Consider the following 17,207-nt stretch of genomic DNA (forward strand, 5'->3'; position numbering starts at 1 on the left):
CAGAGAGGCTCAAGTCAAATTTGATATGTCGGGTAGTTTGATATGAATATGCAAATAAGAATTTATATGCAGAGTTTAAACTTTATAGCTGTCCTGAAATGGTATTCATTACAATGTATTTTTAATTGTAGTTATTTTTTAAATGTAGAAATCACGATAAATGTCAAACTTCTTTCTTCCATCCAATCCCATCACCCTGTTCAGAGTTCTGCGATCTGGTTAGATGGTGTCTGCAGCACAAACCGATTTCTAGGCCTAATTTATAGCATATATTGAAACTACGGTGGCCGAGAAAGCCCAGCGCAGTGCAAATTGAAAAGCGCTGCAAAAGCACAAAACACATCCATCAAAATTACAACACAGGCGCAGCAAATAGAAAAACGCGCTGCAAAAAGAAAAACGCGCTGCAAAAAGAACCACAACACAACGGAAGTGAGTCACAACACAACGGAATTTTCCCGGGGGACCTTAAAAGATACTGTACCAGCTGTATACAAAGGACAATAAGTGGCAAACAAGCTTCTGAAAAGTAAGTTATGTTTATTACCTGTGATTATCACGGTTGTGTGCATATTATTAAAAGTTCTGCTTCACAAAACGCCTTGTTTGCCACTTATTGTCCTTTGTACACATAGTGAAGTCCGAGACGTTACTGAAGACGCAGCTTAGCTGGTACAGTATCTTTTAAGGTCCCCCGGGAAAATTCCGTTGTGTTGTGACTCACTTCCGTTGTGTTGTGGTTCTATTTGCAGCGCGTTTTTCTATTTGCAGCGCCTGTGTTGTAATTTTGATGGATGTGTTTTGTGCTTTTGCAGCGCTTTTCAATTTGCACTGCGCTGGGCTTTCTCGGCCACCGTAGAAACACCTGGTTTTAGAGCACAATATTTTATTGTGGTGACGGACACTTCTGGTGGAAACAGGAGAGTTGAGGTGCACATTGAATTCTGCTGTGATTTGAGCATCCGTAGTTTTATGTTTTTTGGATACAATCTGGGTTAGCACCCGAACATCCCTTTCAGACAGCTCCCTCTTACAGTGTCCACAGTTAATCCTGTTGGATGTGGTTTGTACTTCTTGGTATGCTGACATTACCCTGGATGCCGTGGCTCTTGATACATCACAAAGACTTGCTATACATATACATATATATACTTTTAACCCATGTAATCTTTTTTTTTCACAGTACATTTAGAGAAAAATATATGTTTCTTTCATACAGACAAAAATAATATAATTTTTTTGGTTAGTAAAATTAGCTTTTTTTATTGGAAGATTCTTTACAGTGCAGTAATAAAGGGGAGAATGGACTTTTTATACTTATAATGCATTTTCCCTTTTTTAATAAGATTAAAAAGATACCCTTCTGTTAATTTACAGATTTTAAATGTAAAACACAGTGGAATACACAGGTTGTTTGGATAAGCAATTTCACTTAAATATATCATATATATATACAGATGAACACAGTGATATTTGAGAAGTGAAATAAAGTTTATAGGACTTACAGAAAGTGTCCAATAATTCTTTAAAGAAAATTAGACAGGTGCAACAATTTGGGTACCCAACAGAAAAATTACTTTAATATTTAGTAAATTCTACTTTTGCAGGAATAACAGCTTCTAAATGCTTCTTGTAGCTTCCAAGGAGAGTTTGACTTCTGGTTGAAGGTATTTTGGATCATTCTTATTTACAAAACATCTCCAGTTCAGTCAGGTTTGATGGTTTCTGTTCATGAACAGCCTGCTTTGAATCACACCACAGATTTTCAATAATATTCAGGTCTGGGGACTGAGATGATCATTCCAGAATGTTGTACTTGTTCCTCTGTTTGAATGCTTTAGTAGATTCTGAGCAGTGTTTAGGGTTGTTGTCTTGTTGAATCCAGCCCAAAGCAACTTCAACTTTCATACTGATTCTTGAAAATTGTTTTCAAGTATCTGCTGATATTGACTGGAATCCCAGCAAATCTCAACTTTCCCAGTACCTGCACTGATCACACAGCCCCACAGCATGATGGAACCACCACCAGATTTTACTGTGGGGAGCAAGTGTTTGTCTTGGAATGTAGCTGGCTTGTAAATTTCTGTTTTAGCATACCTCTGTTTGTGGTGCAGAAAAGGCTTCTTCTGCATTCCTCTCCCATACAGCCTCTCCTTGTGTAAGGTGTGCTGAATAGTTATGATAATGATGCACAGTGACTCCATCTGCAGCAAGATGATGATGTAGGTGTTTGGAGCTGATCTGTGGGTCGACTATAACTGTTCTCACCATCCTTCTCCTCTGATTATCTGAGATTTTTCTTGTTCTGCCACTTCAGGTCTTAACTAAAACTGTTGCTGTGGTCTTCTATTTCCTCACAGTGGAAACTGACAGCTGAAATCTCAGAGCTTTTTGTATCCTTTCTCTAAACCATGATGTTGAACGATCTGCTATTTGACAGTTGTGTTTTGGGGCTCCCATGTTGCCACTCTTCAGAGAAGAACTTGCAGTTGGTTCCTTAACCCTTTCTCATAATTGGATTCACCTGTGTATGTAGGTCAATGTCAAAGTTGTCTTTCATTTTTGCATTCATATTTAATTAAATAAGCAGAAACAAGCAGAAATCAGAGACAAGCAACAAAAACAGACAGAGGTGGAGCTGAGGGCAAAGAAATGGGTTTGTTTTAATAGAAAGGCATCAGGAATCACACACACACACACACAGCTCTTTCTCTCGCTCTCGCTCGCTCTCTCACACACACACACACACACACTTAGTCAGGCTCAACGCATACCATGAACTACATGGCAGCAAGAAGAGAGAAAACCAAAAACACAGTTCTGCATCATGTCATTATCTAGAACCAGCCCCAAATAAAGCCCCCCCCCCACTCTTGTTTTTAAAGGAATATGTTACTGTTCTCCAACCTGATCCCCCATCTGCTGCATCAGTAGTGTACTGAGACTTTCACTACAGAACCTCACAGGAGAACCTCAGAGTGAATCCAAAAGGCACCTGAATTAGAACACTGAAAAACACATTAGGCTCTGCCCAATATTCATGGATACTACAACACCTGCACAGGTGGAGATTTCGCCAGGGATACTAGAACACCTGCACAGGTGGAGCTTTCTTAACGGATACTAGAACACTTGCACAAGTGGAGCTTTCTCTATGGATACTACAACACCTGCACAGGTGGAGCTTTCTCTACGGCTACTACAACACCTGCACAGGTGGAGATTTCTCTGTGGATACTAGAACACCTGCACAGGTGGAGTTTTCTCTACGGCTACTACAACAACTGCACAGGTGGAGATTTCTCTACGGCTACTACAACAACTGCACAGGTGGAGATTTCTCTGTGGATACTAGAACACCTGCACAGGTGGAGATTTCTCTGTGGATACTAGAACACCTGCACAGGTGGAGTTTTCTCTATGGATACTAGAACACCTGCACAGGTGGAGCTTTCTCTATGGATACTAGAACACCTGCACAGGTGGAGCTTTCTCTACGGCTACTACAACAACTGCACAGGTGGAGATTTCTCTGTGGATACTAGAACACCTGCACAGGTGGAGATTTCTCTGTGGATACTAGAACACCTGCACAAGTGGAGTTTTCTCTATGGATACTAGAACACCTGCAAAGGTGGAGCTTTCTCTACAGATACTAGAACACCTGCACAGGTGGAGCTGTCTCTATATGGCTACTAGAACACCTGCACAGATGGAGCTTTCTCTACGGATACTAGAACACCAGCACAGCTTTCTCTACAGAAACTAGAACACCTGCACAGGTGGAGCTTTCTCTATGGCTTCTACAACACCTGCACAGTTGGAGCTTTCTCTACAGATACTAGAACACCTGCACAGGTGGAGCTTTCTCTATGGCTTCTACAACACCTGCACAGTTGGAGCTTTCTCTACAGATACTAGAACACCTGCATAGGTGGAGCTTTCTCTATGGCTTCTACAACACCTGCACAGTTGGAGCTTTCTCTACAGATACTAGAACACCTGCATAGGTGGAGCTTTCTCTATGGCTTCTACAACACCTGCACAGTTGGAGCTTTCTCTACAGATACTAGAATACCTGCATAGGTGGAGCTTTCACTATGGCTACTACAACACCTGCACAGGTGGAGCTTTCTTAAAGGCTACTAGAACTAGGGCTGCCACGATTAGTCGACTAGTCACGATTATGTCGACTATTAAAATAGTCGACGACTAATTTAAAAGTCGATTAGTCATTTTTTTTTTTTCTTTGTTTTTCTCTCCAAACTGCTGCGACTGCCTTTCTGTCCTGGACGCACATGCGCAGTAGTGGAAACCGGGGTAGGTAGTGGACGACATCTCAGGACATTATACAGACAGGCTCTGGTTTCATGGCTACCCCGCTACAGAACTCAAAAGTGTGGGATCACCAAGAAAATAAAAGTGAAACGCGTGCAATGCAATATCTGCAATGAAGAACTTGCCTTCCTCGGCAAGCACCTGAAAAGGAGGCATGTTGTGGCTGATTAAATGACGAAGAAGCTAAATTGCTATTTAGCTGCTAAAATTAGCGTAAACAGAGCGTTAACTTAGTACTTAACTTACTCATCTTGATAGCTTTAAAACAGAGGTCACTAATAGGCGGACTGCGATCCGGATCCGGACCCAGACGTTGTCACAAATGCCGTCCCAAACCGATAAACTACAGAGAAGGATTTCATTCTGACAGTGGCTTCTGTTTTCAGTGCTTTTCGGTGCAGTAAACTCACAGATCAGTCATGTGTGGTGTAAAATCACCAAACGCTCTCCTCTGCCAATCAGATCTGTGCAGACCGCTGCCCTGTGTACGGTAATGTACACAATATCTGGACAGAGAGGCATTTTTTATTAATATACTTTTTTTTCATAATAGTTCAAACAACCTCACGGTTGAGATGTTTCATAAATGCCAGTGCCTTATCCTTATTTTACACAGTTGTTTACACTTTATGCTAAACAGTAAAATAAGTAAACAAGCTGCATATTTCATTAAAGGTTTAATGAACTATGATTTTAATTGTTTTTATTTTTAGTTAGCATATAGCTGAAATCTAATGTTGGTTGTATAATAGCAGCTGCATTCTATTGTGATAAACTGTGTTTTATATTCAATTAACGTATGATCCGATTAGTCGACTAATTATAAAAAATAATCGGTGATTAGTCGACTATAAAAATAATCGTTTGTGGCAGCCCTAACTAGAACACCTGCACAGGTGGAGCTTTCTCTACGGCTACTACAACACCTGCACAGGTGGAGCTTTCTCTACGGCTACTACAACACCTGCACAGGTGGAGATTTCTCTGTGGATACTAGAACACCTGCACAGGTGGAGTTTTCTCTACGGATACTGGAACACCTGCACAGGTGGAGCTTTCTTTACGGCTACTAGAACACCTGCAAAGGTGGAGCTTTCTCTACAGATACTAGAACACCTGCACAGGTGGAGCTTTCTCTATATGGCTACTAGAACACCTGCACAGGTGGAGCTTTCTCTACGGATACTAGAACACCTGCACAGCTTTCTCTACAGATACTAGAACACCTGCACAGGTGGAGCTTTCTCTATGGCTTCTACAACACCTGCACAGTTGGAGCTTTCTCTACAGATACTAGAACACCTGCACAGGTGGAGCTTTCTCTATGGCTTCTACAACACCTGCACAGTTGGAGCTTTCTCTACAGATACTAGAACACCTGCATAGGTGGAGCTTTCACTATGGCTACTACAACACCTGCACAGGTGGAGATTTCGCCAGGGATACTAGAACACCTGCACAGGTGGAGTTTTCTCTATGGATACTAGAACACCTGCACAGGTGGAGCTTTCTTAACGGATACTAGAACACTTGCACAAGTGGAGCTTTCTCTACAGCTACTACAACACCTGCACAGGTGGAGCTTTCTCTACGGCTACTACAACACCTGCACAGGTGGAGATTTCTCTGTGGATACTAGAACACCTGCACAGGTGGAGTTTTCTCTATGGATACTAGAACACCTGCACAGGTGGAGCTTTCTCTACGGCTACTACAACAGCTGCACAGGTGGAGATTTCTCTGTGGATACTAGAACACCTGCACAGGTGGAGATTTCTCTGTGGATACTAGAACACCTGCACAGGTGGAGTTTTCTCTATGGATACTAGAACACCTGCACAGGTGGAGCTTTCTCTACAGATACTAGAACACCTGCACAGGTGGAGCTTTCTCTACGGCTACTACAACACCTGCACAGGTGGAGATTTCTCTGTGGATACTAGAACACCTGCACAGGTGGAGATTTCTCTGTGGATACTAGAACACCTGCACAGGTGGAGCTTTCTCTACAGATACTAGAACCCCTGCACAGGTGGACCTTTCTCTACAGATACTAGAACACCTGCACAGGTGGAGCTTTCTCTATATGGCTACTAGAACACCTGCACAGATGGAGCTTTCTCTACGGATACTAGAACACCTGCACAGCTTTCTCTACAGAAACTAGAACACCTGCACAGGTGGAGCTTTCTCTATGGCTTTTACAACACCTGCACAGTTGGAGCTTTCTCTACAGATACTAGAACACCTGCATAGGTGGAGCTTTCTCTATGGCTTCTACAACACCTGCACAGTTGGAGCTTTCTCTACAGATACTAGAATATCTGCATAGGTGGAGCTTTCTCTACGGCTACTACAACACCTGCACAGGTGGAGATTTCTCTATGGCTACTACAACACCTGCACAGGTGGAGCTTTCTCTACAGCTACTACAACACCTGCACAGGTGGAGATTTCTCTATGGCTACTACAACACCTGCACAGGTGGAGATTTCTCTGTGGATACTAGAACACCTGCACAGGTGGAGCTTTCTCTATGGATACTAGAACACCTGCACAGGTGGAGCTTTCTCTACGGCTACTACAACACCTGCACAGGTGGAGATTTCTCTGTGGATACTAGAACACCTGCACAGGTGGAGTTTTCTCTACGGATACTGGAACACCTGCACAGGTGGAGCTTTCTTTACGGCTACTACAACAGCTGCACAGGTGGAGATTTCTCTGTGGATACTAGAACACCTGCACAGGTGAAGTTTTCTCTATGGATACTAGAACACCTGCACAGGTGGAGCTTTCTTTACGGCTACTACAACACGTGCACAGGTGGAGATTTCTCTGTGGATACTAGAACACCTGCACAGGTGGAGCTTTCTCTATGGATACTAGAACACCTGCACAGGTGGAGCTTTCTCTACGGCTACTACAACACCTGCACAAGTGGAGCTTTCTCTACGGCTACTACAACACCTGCACAGGTGGAGCTTTCTCTACGGCTACTACAACACCTGCACAGGTGGAGATTTCTCTGTGGATACTAGAACACCTGCACAGGTGGAGTTTTCTCTATGGATACTAGAACACCTGCACAGGTGGAGCTTTCTCTACGGCTACTACAACACCTGCACAGGTGGAGCTTTCTCTACGGCTACTACAACACCTGCACAGGTGGAGATTTCTCTGTGGATACTAGAACACCTGCACAGGTGGAGATTTCTCTGTGGATACTAGAACTCCTGCACAGGTGGAGTTTTCTCTACGGATACTGGAACACCTGCCAAGGTGGAGCTTTCTCTACAGATACTAGAACACCTGCACAGGTGGAGCTTTCTCTATATGGCTACTAGAACACCTGCACAGGTGGAGCTTTCTCTACGGATACTAGAACACCTGCACAGCTTTCTCTACAGATACTAGAACACCTGCACAGGTGGAGCTTTCTCTATGGCTTCTACAACACCTGCACAGTTGGAGCTTTCTCTACAGATACTAGAACACCTGCACAGGTGGAGCTTTCTCTATGGCTACTACAACACCTGCACAGGTGGAGATTTCTCTGTGGATACTAGAACACCTGCACAGGTGGAGATTTCTCTGTGGATACTAGAACACCTGCACAGGTGGAGTTTTCTCTACGGCTACTAGAACACCTGCAAAGGTGGAGCTTTCTCTACAGATACTAGAACACCTGCACAGGTGGAGCTTTCTCTACGGATACTAGAACACCTGCACAGCTTTCTCTACAGATACTAGAACACCTGCATAGGTGGAGCTTTCACTATGGCTACTACAACACCTGCACAGGTGGAGCTTTCTCTACAGATACTAGAACAACTGCATAGGTGGAGCTTTCACTATGGCTACTACAACACCTGCACAGGTGGAGATTTCTCTGTGGATCCTATAACACCTGCACAGGTGGAGCTTTCTCTACGAATACTAGAACACCTGCAGAGGTGGAGATTTCTTTACGGATACTGGTACACCTGCACAGGTGGAGATATCTCTATGGACACAAGAACACCTGCACAGGTGGAAATTTTCTACGGATACTAGAACACCTGCACAGGTGGAGAAGCTAGGTTTGCTCTATTGATTTAAGAACACCCAGAACAGGCTGTGTCTTGTCTATTAAAAGTCAGATCTGCCCACCAGCTTCTATTATAAGTGTGACTTAAGTCAATGTGTTTCCTGTTCATTTCTAAATACAAAATATATATACACTACTGGTCAAATGTTTTCGAAAATCCAGTGAACAAAAATTTGCTGTAAACTGCCCGGGCCTTTAAAGAAAACAAATGACCTACAAACTAGGTAAAAAAAAAATAATAAAAAAATAATAATAAATAAATAATAATGTGTTGATTTTACAGCTAGTAAGTAGCAATATAAATAAACTGAGCTTTGGAAATGGATTTAAAAAAAAGTCTTCCAAAGACTTTAACTGTAACAGATTGTGTTACTGCACTTTTTCTAATAACTAGAAAAAGACAAACACAGAGAACTTTGTAACTATTAAAAGTGTAAGACATTTCTATTGAGAAGTTGAGTACTGAGGACTGTTTTCTACACCTTAAAAACCCTTGGAAAGAGAAGAAAATTGGTACAGGAAGACGTCTGGCTGAGCCACATGGCAACAGCGCCTTTAGCTCAGCTTAACGCTGGACTATAACCCTGTTTCTTACAGTGAAGTGCAGTAATAAAGACATTGCTTAGATGATAAAGAAAATAAAAAAGCAGCTTGTCTGGATCATACATAATAGCACTAAAACTGAAAAATAGGCATGTTTTAAAACGTTCGACCAGTAGTGAATATCAAATTTAATCCACAGATCCAAACTGTACATTACTGATGTGGTTCATAGGAGTTTAGGATGAAAAACAGCTTTTAGACATCATATTCCTTTAAAAAAAAGAGAAGGAACGTTTTCAGCTTTTTTTTTTTTTTACAGAAGACAGAAGAAAGGAAGAGTTAAATCTCTGAGAAGAAAAGAGGAAACTGAAATAAAACTCACCATTTACATACAGAAAATATATATATAATATACTTTTCTCAACATATACAGTACAAAGAAGATCACAATCTTTACTGCCCCAGAAACACAGTCAGCTGTCAGGCAGATTTGATGCAGCACGCCACTCGTTCTTTTATTACAGTGATTCAGATCAGAACCAGTTCAGAGTCTGTACAGATTCAGCTCTGACTTCACTTCCTTACAGGGCAAACCTGAATAACAAAGGGCCATTCAGGAGTATTTCACTACTTAACTCAAACTGATTTAAACAAACTAATTTAGGATTCAGCACTGAAAAAAAAATTAACCATTTAGTAAATTCTGTAATTGTACTGAAATTTTGTGAAATGATTAATGATTAGTAATTAAATCCATTGTCCGTGATCAGAAACCTAACTCCGTCATTTATGAGTGTTTCAGTAATTAACCACCCAGTTAAACAACAATTTAAATGAGTTAACCAATAGTAAATATTTTGATTTATGATCAATTTCAGTTATTCAGTATCTAAACTATCATTTAGGAGAGATTTGGATCATTGACCATTTATAAGCTGGACCATAGTGATTAAACTGTTATTTTAATGTGAAATGCATTAGTTCTGGGTAATCTGGGCATTTGCAAAAAAATTAAGTCCCTTATTTTCGGCTAATGATAAAACACAGAGATCAGTCACTGTGTCTATTCAGTTTAGTTCAGTCAAAATCATATTTTCTCTGAGAATAACTTTAAGGGTGGATTCTCTTTAAACTCTTTGACATTGTCTGAACAGGCTGGTGCCTCCCAGCAGCAAACGGAAAATTTACTCTGAGAACATCAATGGTCAATTTGTCAGATTGTCAGAGGTCAGGTTCATTGATTAGTCTAAAGAAAGAGCCCTGTTAGACTAGAAGTGTGGAGAGTGTGTGCGACAGCAAAACGCTCCAATCAATAGGCTTTCATCTGAACACAAGGAGAATGAAGAGGTCTTTAAAAAACACAAAAACACAAGAAAAACTACAAAATACCCACAAAGACCTGCGTCTGATACTTTAGCGCTCACCTTTATCTCCATCTCGGTGGTGTTCAGCATGCCTGTTATAAAAGTACTTTAACATGATAAAGAAAAACATAAAGCTACAATCAATGGTGGAAAAACGAACACAAGAGACGGCATTCAATATGCAGAAAGAGTCACAACGTCGCAATAAACACAAGACCTTAAGCATGCCACTACAGAGCTTCAGGCTTTGTAGGTTTTAATACATTGGCGTTGTCGATCAAAAAGTTTGGTAACACTTCGGGGCAGCCTGCGGTGAGGTAAAGCGACAACACAGCACCAAACGAATCTGAACCCATGCAAAAAAAAAACCCTAACAAACAAACAAACAAACAACAACAAAAAAAAAAAAACAGTCAAAGCATCTGTGCAGGAGTCACATGACCACATGCCTTTAGAGCTGTGTGAAGAAAAAGGAAGTTCTCTCATGAAGCCTTTGGATGGTCAAATGTAGTCCAGAGGGAGACTCCTCAAACAATAGTATACTGTCTTTCTCATAACCTTGAGCGACCTGATTTGGCGAAGTATTTGATATTCCCAAACTCTGCCCACTGATGTGTTCTTCCAAATTTGTAAAAAAAAAAAAAAAAAAAAGAAGAAAAAAATCCAATTTGACACTAATGACACATTTAGAGCATGTTTGTTCCTAAAGAAAAGCTTTCACCTTATAGACACAGTAACTATGGAAGAACACATTTGTGAGCAGAGCCTGGATAGATCAACAAAACAAAATAAAAAACACAAAATATAGACAAATAATCTTTTCCAGGCAAATAAACTGAATTCTATTCAAATACAGCTGAGCTGAAGGACCAAAAAAATGGACCGTCAGCTTTATATTCGAAGCCTCATGCACACACACTCGCACATTCATACGTACATACACACACATTTATGGCGCGCTTAAATTCCAGCATTTCATCCCCCAATCCCAATCTGCCAATCACATCCACTGTCTGCTCTGATTGACAGCGTGTGAAGAACCTCTGTGAGCCTGCTGAAGGTGAAGAGAGTGCGCGCTCAGTCCACACAGCAACGGAGTGCGTCTTCCATACAGTACTGCTGTTCTTCCTCTTCGTTTCTCTCTAACCCCTCTCTCTCACTTTCTCTATCTATCTTTTCTCTCTCTCTCTACAGAGAGGTGGAGGGCAGTTTTTTGACGCGTCTCTGGGCGAGGAATGAAGACTCGATGGGTTTGAGCTCGGGGGGTGGCTGGGAACTCTTCAGGGCAGAGTAGGTGGCGGCCATCGCTCCCTGAGAGAGAAAGAAAAGAAATGGTAAGGACGTGTAATATATTATTGATATTATTCATAAATAATAGATCATGACATGATGTAACTTTACTTTTAACTCAGGCTCTCAGAACATCCATCAAGAACAAAAATGACTGAGGACTCAGGAGCATTCTGTGTTTGAAAATGGTTTAGGGTCACAAAGCTTAGTATGAGGGTTAAGTCAGATTCAGTAGTAGACAGCTAATCTTAGGTCTTATAAAATGGGGTTGGGATTAAGCAGCAAACATTAGGAGTTAAACAGTTACATCTTGATCTTAGAGAGCAAGGTTTAGTTAATAAAGCAATGTGATTTGGGATTTGGCAGCTAACATCTGATAGAATTTGGGGCAAATTGAAGTTTATATAGTGTAGCTAGTGAAGAGTAACTGTTTATTATACCTTGGGTGTATTGACAAATATCTTTCAATTATGATTACTTATCTTAGTATCTATAATTACATAATCATTGTGTGAAACCTTGTATTTTACATGCATTAACCAAGACTCACATTGTATTTGATCATTTTTATTACTCACAGTGTATTCTATATGCATTTATATAGAAGATTAACCAACAGTCACAATATATATTCTTTACATATATAGTAAAACATTGTTTGATCAGGCATGTGACTAACACAGACTTTATTATGACAAATTAACCCACATGATACATAAGGCATTTACTAACATAGGATCTATTGTATGGCGGACTAACCACGCGCTACTAACACATTAACATATAATATATGGAATCCATTGTGTGACGTGCGTAGCTCATGCTTGAAGCATTTCGTTCACTGCATGTCTCTGACTAACGGCCATCAATCATCAGCTAGTGCACTCTGTACGAACTGAATTGATACAAAGGAGACTTCGGGACGAACAGTGCGGCCTTTCTCTCTGTGCGTGCAAAGTTCTTCACCTACCAAAGCGGGAGGAGGACGCGCGCACATAGGGAGGACGGCGCTGTCCAATTCCTGAAACAATACCACACTGTCCGGCTGGATACAGTCAAGGCCAAACACTGATGGTCCGGTCAGACACGTGAAATGGATTACTAACATGCGAATTATGCATACTAACATGAGATGATTTTAGCAACGCCTCATCAGCAGGTTTCACGTCATTTGGGGTATAAACATGGAGTCAGATCAGAGGGGGGTCAGAACTTATACTGGGACAGTTAATAACTGTTTTTGTATGTTCTCCTGGATCCAGTACTTTGTAATAAATACTCGGTTTGCTTTCAACTTCACTCCACCTGTCCGCGACTCTCTCTATCAAACGAACACGTAGGGGAGTTGTACCCCGGACGAGAGGTGGGTGTTAACCCACCTTTCATTTTCATTTTTACAACACTAGGGATGGGGTTTATGCAGCTAACAATAGGGACGAGGCAGGTCGAATTAGGGGTAGTGAGCTAAAGTGGTAGGCTTTAGACAATTTTAAGTGTTATATTAGTTAGTAAACTTGGAATTAGGGGGGAGATAGCTAAATTAAGGCATAGATATTGAGATTTTTACCCTCAGAAAACATGGTTAGGGAATAAAGCAAATAGAAATAGTGGTTAGACAGCGAGATGTGGGCCTTACAGCTTCATATTCATTTAGAAACAACAGAAATAATGTTTTAAGGGTTCAGAAATCAATATTTTGTGAAATAACTGATTTTTATTACAGCTTTCAAGTTAAAATATTAGTATTGTTGTTTCTAAATGAAGATTAACTTGTTTTCTTTGCATTATTTGAGGTCTGAATCTTTTAATGTTCTTTTTTTGGTATTTATGTCTCATTGCTCATAGTTTAAGCAGCTAGAGTTAGGGTTATTAGAAGGGATTTAGGTTTAGGTTGTGTAGATTGGGTTTTTAGGCTTGACGTCTGCTCTGGTGACGGAGTGAAGTTACCTTGACCAGTTGTGCGTCCTGGTGCTGCAGCTGGCTGTTGGGCAGCTGGTCTCTGTGCACGATCCAGGGATGTTTAAGCACCTGCTTAGCCGTCAGCCTCTGGTGAGGGTCCACATGGAGCATCTTAGAGACCAATTCCTATAGAGAGAGAGACAATAAAATTGATTAAAAGGGAGATAGAGTAACTGAGATGCAAATTAACATTAGTTTGAGAGCATCTGACCTTGGCTGAGTCAGACACCGCGTCCCAGTTGCCCCCGGTCACAGTGAAGTGTCCACTGCCTATCCGGCTCAGGATCTCCTCTGGTGTGTCCTCTGGACCATTTGCGAAAGGAGTGAAACTAAGTGAGAGAATTAAGAGAGAGAATGGGATATAAATGTGTGTTATTATTAACATTAAATCACCTGACTCTGACATTCTGACTCTTACAGCCTCCACTCTCAACGAAAAGCTTTGTGTGTAAATCTGTGACCATTATTTCTAAAGAGTTAGAGGGTTAAGAGCTTATACACAGTGAAGCCTGGGCCACAGGTGTGAACAAGGTGACCTACTAACATGGCTCAGTTACACCAGTTCTGTCAGAAGGCATGGGCTACTACTAGTACCAAGTACTAATGAAATGTATGTAAACTTTTGACTTTTAAAAAAAAATATATAAAAATGTCAATTCTCTCTCTCTCTTTCATTATTCTGGCATTTGGAAAAACATAAATCATTTTGGTAATCCTAATTGACCTAAAATGGGAATGGGTTATTCTGATTTCATGCATATGTGTCTTTTTATATAGTGTGTGTAAACTTCTGTATACACACAGCTCTGGAAAAAAAATAAGAGACCACTTAAAAATGATAATCACAGCCATCAAACCAAGATGAACTGTATGAATTTTTGCACCAGGAGTGGCATATCCAAGTTATCCAAAAGCAGTGTGTAAGACTGGTGGAGGAGAGCATGCCAAGGTGCATAAAAACTGTGATTAAAGACCAGGGTTATTCCACCAAATATTGATTATTATTTTTGAATATATTATTTATTAATTATACCTCATTGCTCTCCAGTGAGGGATCTGTGATTAAGTACTTTTTTGTTTAAGTTTTTTTTTTTTTAAATCTAGTTGAGCTCTGTGTCGTTGGCTGTGAGTAGACATAAGGGTCAGAGTGTAATATCAATGCATGGACTTGTAAACAAAGTTTTGAATAATTGATTCGCATTTGCACTTGATTCACTCAGAAGGTCGACTTTACACTCAACTCACTGTGTTAGTTTCTTAAAGCATCCAAACACCACAAAGGTCACGATAATTTACAAAATATCAGCAGATTTTAAAGTTTAAATGTCTCCCAGCTTTGAAATGCCTCACTTTACGATTTTTTTGGCTTTTCAGTGATTGAGGGATTCAAAACACCAAACAATGGCTTGGTACGAATTACTCACATGTACAAATAATAAAATCAACTGAATTAAAAGTCATTAGTGTCAGCAGAGTACGTGTGTGTTATTACCCTGCTAGCATTGTGTACAGCAACACTCCCAAACTCCAAATATCACAGCCTTCATCGTAGCCTTGCCTCTTCAGCACCTATGACACACAGACACACACACACTGTTATGCAATCTTACACATCCTAATTTGTGGCTCCAGTGTTCCTGCAGGACCAGATGGTCTCTGCTAAATCAAATAATTCTGACCCCTCGTACTCCTCACGCAGGTCTGACCTGAGCCGGCCAATAAAAAACTTTTAAAAAAGAGAGAAAAAAAAATCACCTCAGGAGCGACAAAGTTAGCGGTGTAGCACGGGGTCATCAGCAGGCCGTTATCAGCACGAAGCTGCTTCGCAAAACCAAAATCACAGATCCGCAAAGACTCCGGGTTGCCAGATTCATCCACATACAGAATATTACTGGGTTTCAGGTCTCTGTGCACCACCTGCAGAACGAAGGAGAGCAAACGAGAGGATGAGAGATCAGAGACACACACAAACACACATTTTATATATACAGTACCTGTAAAATTTAATTAGACTGATTTGTATAGCTTCGTTAAGTCGTAAAGCTTTCTGCCTACCCATACATGTAGCCTTCTAACCCCTAACCCCATAACGCAGTTGCCTAAATATTAAGCCTAGCTTACTTAGCCCAAAAAGTTAATGAGTAGGAGCAGGTCCATATAGTGAATTTATACATATATTATACATCATTGGCGTGCAGTTAATATAGTGGGTACCCCTTCTGCAACACACCGGCTGCCGCAGACGACTTACACATAGATGAATATTACAAAAACTACAGATTGTACACAGCCCACAAATACAGCTACAAACTACACAAGTATACAACAGCACTAGTTTTACCCCCTGAGAGTGCAGGTACTCCACAGTTTTGGTGATGGTGTGCAGGACAGCGCTGGCCTCTCGCTCAGAGAAGAACTTCTGTTTCAGGATTCGGTCCAACAGCTCTCCACCCCGCATCAGCTCCGTCACCAGATACACCTGCTTACCGTTATCATACACCTGCACACACACACACACACACACACAGTGAAAATGTGAAGTAACAAGAAGTTAAGAGGTGAATATGTGGAGGTGTCAGTGTCAGACATTCTGGGGGTGATGGTTGAGGTAGTGGTGGGGAATAGGGGAGGGTCTATATGTATGTGAGAGTTGTTTGTTAATGTCTTTGATGTTAGTTTTGTACGCACGTCTTTCAGTGTGATGATGTTGGGATGTTGTCCATATCGCAGCAGAATCTCAATCTCCTCAGAAGGATCTGTGCTCGTCTTATCAATAACCTGCTCACACAAAATATCATATCCATAAATTATCTATCAATAATCAGTCAGTGAATCAATAGTTAAGACCAACAATAATAAAGACCAATAATCAATATCTCTATTAGGTGTCAATATATTATTATTAATCGTTAATTAATCATTTATAACAGTATTTATTTATTTGTTTGTTAACTGTAATAATGAAACAAATCAAATTTACCATGAGTAAACTATTAATAATGGCATTATTAACAAAACAAAGCTACTCGGTTATCCACTAATAATGTTGTTTAAATAATCATTAACAGAAGGCAATTAAATTAATATCTACAAGTGTTCAAAAAGCATAAGAATAACCAATAAAGTTGTATTTGTTGATTCTCAACTATAGAAATAAATATTGTATTTGTCTTATTAATAATATTATAACAGGATATTTATTAGTCATCTGTTAACAATGAATAACCCTTCTACTGACAAATACAGATTACATATATGAACTTAATAAACTTTGTATGTGTGTGTGTGTGTGTGTGTGTGTGTGTGTGTGTGTACCTTCACTGCATATTCCGTGTTGGTGGCTTTGTGGACACAACGTTTACACACAGAGAACGAGCCCATGCCGATATCCTCCTTCAGCACGTAGCCGTCGCTAAACACGATGTTCTTACCATGTAGCTGCTGCTCTCACACACACACACACACACACACACACACACAAACACACACACACACAGGTTTAATAATTCACAATATAGACACACATAGTGAGAAATTTTAATAATTCATATACTAGCTGCAATTAGTGTACCCAGACACATGCACACACACACTTACACACTTACACAAAGTCACAGACACAC

The 17,207-nt window shown here is 40.6% G+C and overlaps 1 protein-coding gene and 3 long non-coding RNA genes across 7 annotated transcripts in view; 2 read left to right on the forward strand and 2 right to left on the reverse strand.

Annotated features, from left to right (window-relative positions):
• The first annotated feature begins 3,171 nt into the window (after window positions 1-3,171).
• LOC125781090 (uncharacterized) lies at window positions 3,172-7,709 on the forward strand. Its single transcript, XR_007424188.1, has 3 exons — window positions 3,172-3,216; window positions 3,521-3,634; window positions 7,621-7,709. It is a non-coding gene; the product is annotated as an uncharacterized LOC125781090 (long non-coding RNA).
• On the reverse strand, window positions 3,597-8,157 carry LOC125781087 (uncharacterized). Its single transcript, XR_007424185.1, has 10 exons — window positions 8,097-8,157; window positions 7,761-7,836; window positions 7,309-7,460; window positions 7,119-7,232; window positions 6,891-7,004; window positions 6,549-6,586; window positions 6,441-6,510; window positions 5,869-6,210; window positions 5,379-5,830; window positions 3,597-3,626 (listed from the first exon to the last, which is right to left on the reverse strand). It is a non-coding gene; the product is annotated as an uncharacterized LOC125781087 (long non-coding RNA).
• Window positions 3,636-6,659, forward strand: LOC125781088 (uncharacterized). Its single transcript, XR_007424186.1, has 4 exons — window positions 3,636-3,672; window positions 3,935-4,010; window positions 5,649-5,762; window positions 6,595-6,659. It is a non-coding gene; the product is annotated as an uncharacterized LOC125781088 (long non-coding RNA).
• A 978-nt stretch (window positions 8,158-9,135) lies between the features above and the next one.
• rps6ka1 (ribosomal protein S6 kinase a, polypeptide 1) overlaps window positions 9,136-17,207 on the reverse strand; it is a 78,489-nt gene continuing 70,417 nt past the window's right edge. For all 4 annotated transcript variants that reach the window (XM_049464086.1, XM_049464085.1, XM_049464087.1 and 1 more), the window contains 8 exons: window positions 16,900-17,025; window positions 16,273-16,362; window positions 15,926-16,084; window positions 15,340-15,501; window positions 15,077-15,153; window positions 13,796-13,913; window positions 13,573-13,710; window positions 9,136-11,646 (listed from right to left, as the gene is read on the reverse strand). In XM_049464086.1, the coding sequence (XP_049320043.1) occupies window positions 11,524-11,646; window positions 13,573-13,710; window positions 13,796-13,913; window positions 15,077-15,153; window positions 15,340-15,501; window positions 15,926-16,084; window positions 16,273-16,362; window positions 16,900-17,025 (993 nt within the window). In that variant the 3' untranslated portion in view covers window positions 9,136-11,523. The remainder of the gene's footprint in view (window positions 11,647-13,572; window positions 13,711-13,795; window positions 13,914-15,076; window positions 15,154-15,339; window positions 15,502-15,925; window positions 16,085-16,272; window positions 16,363-16,899; window positions 17,026-17,207) is intronic.

Source organism: Astyanax mexicanus, chromosome 14, assembly GCF_023375975.1.
Source record: "Astyanax mexicanus isolate ESR-SI-001 chromosome 14, AstMex3_surface, whole genome shotgun sequence".
NCBI classification, from domain to species: Eukaryota; Metazoa; Chordata; class Actinopteri; order Characiformes; family Acestrorhamphidae; genus Astyanax; species Astyanax mexicanus.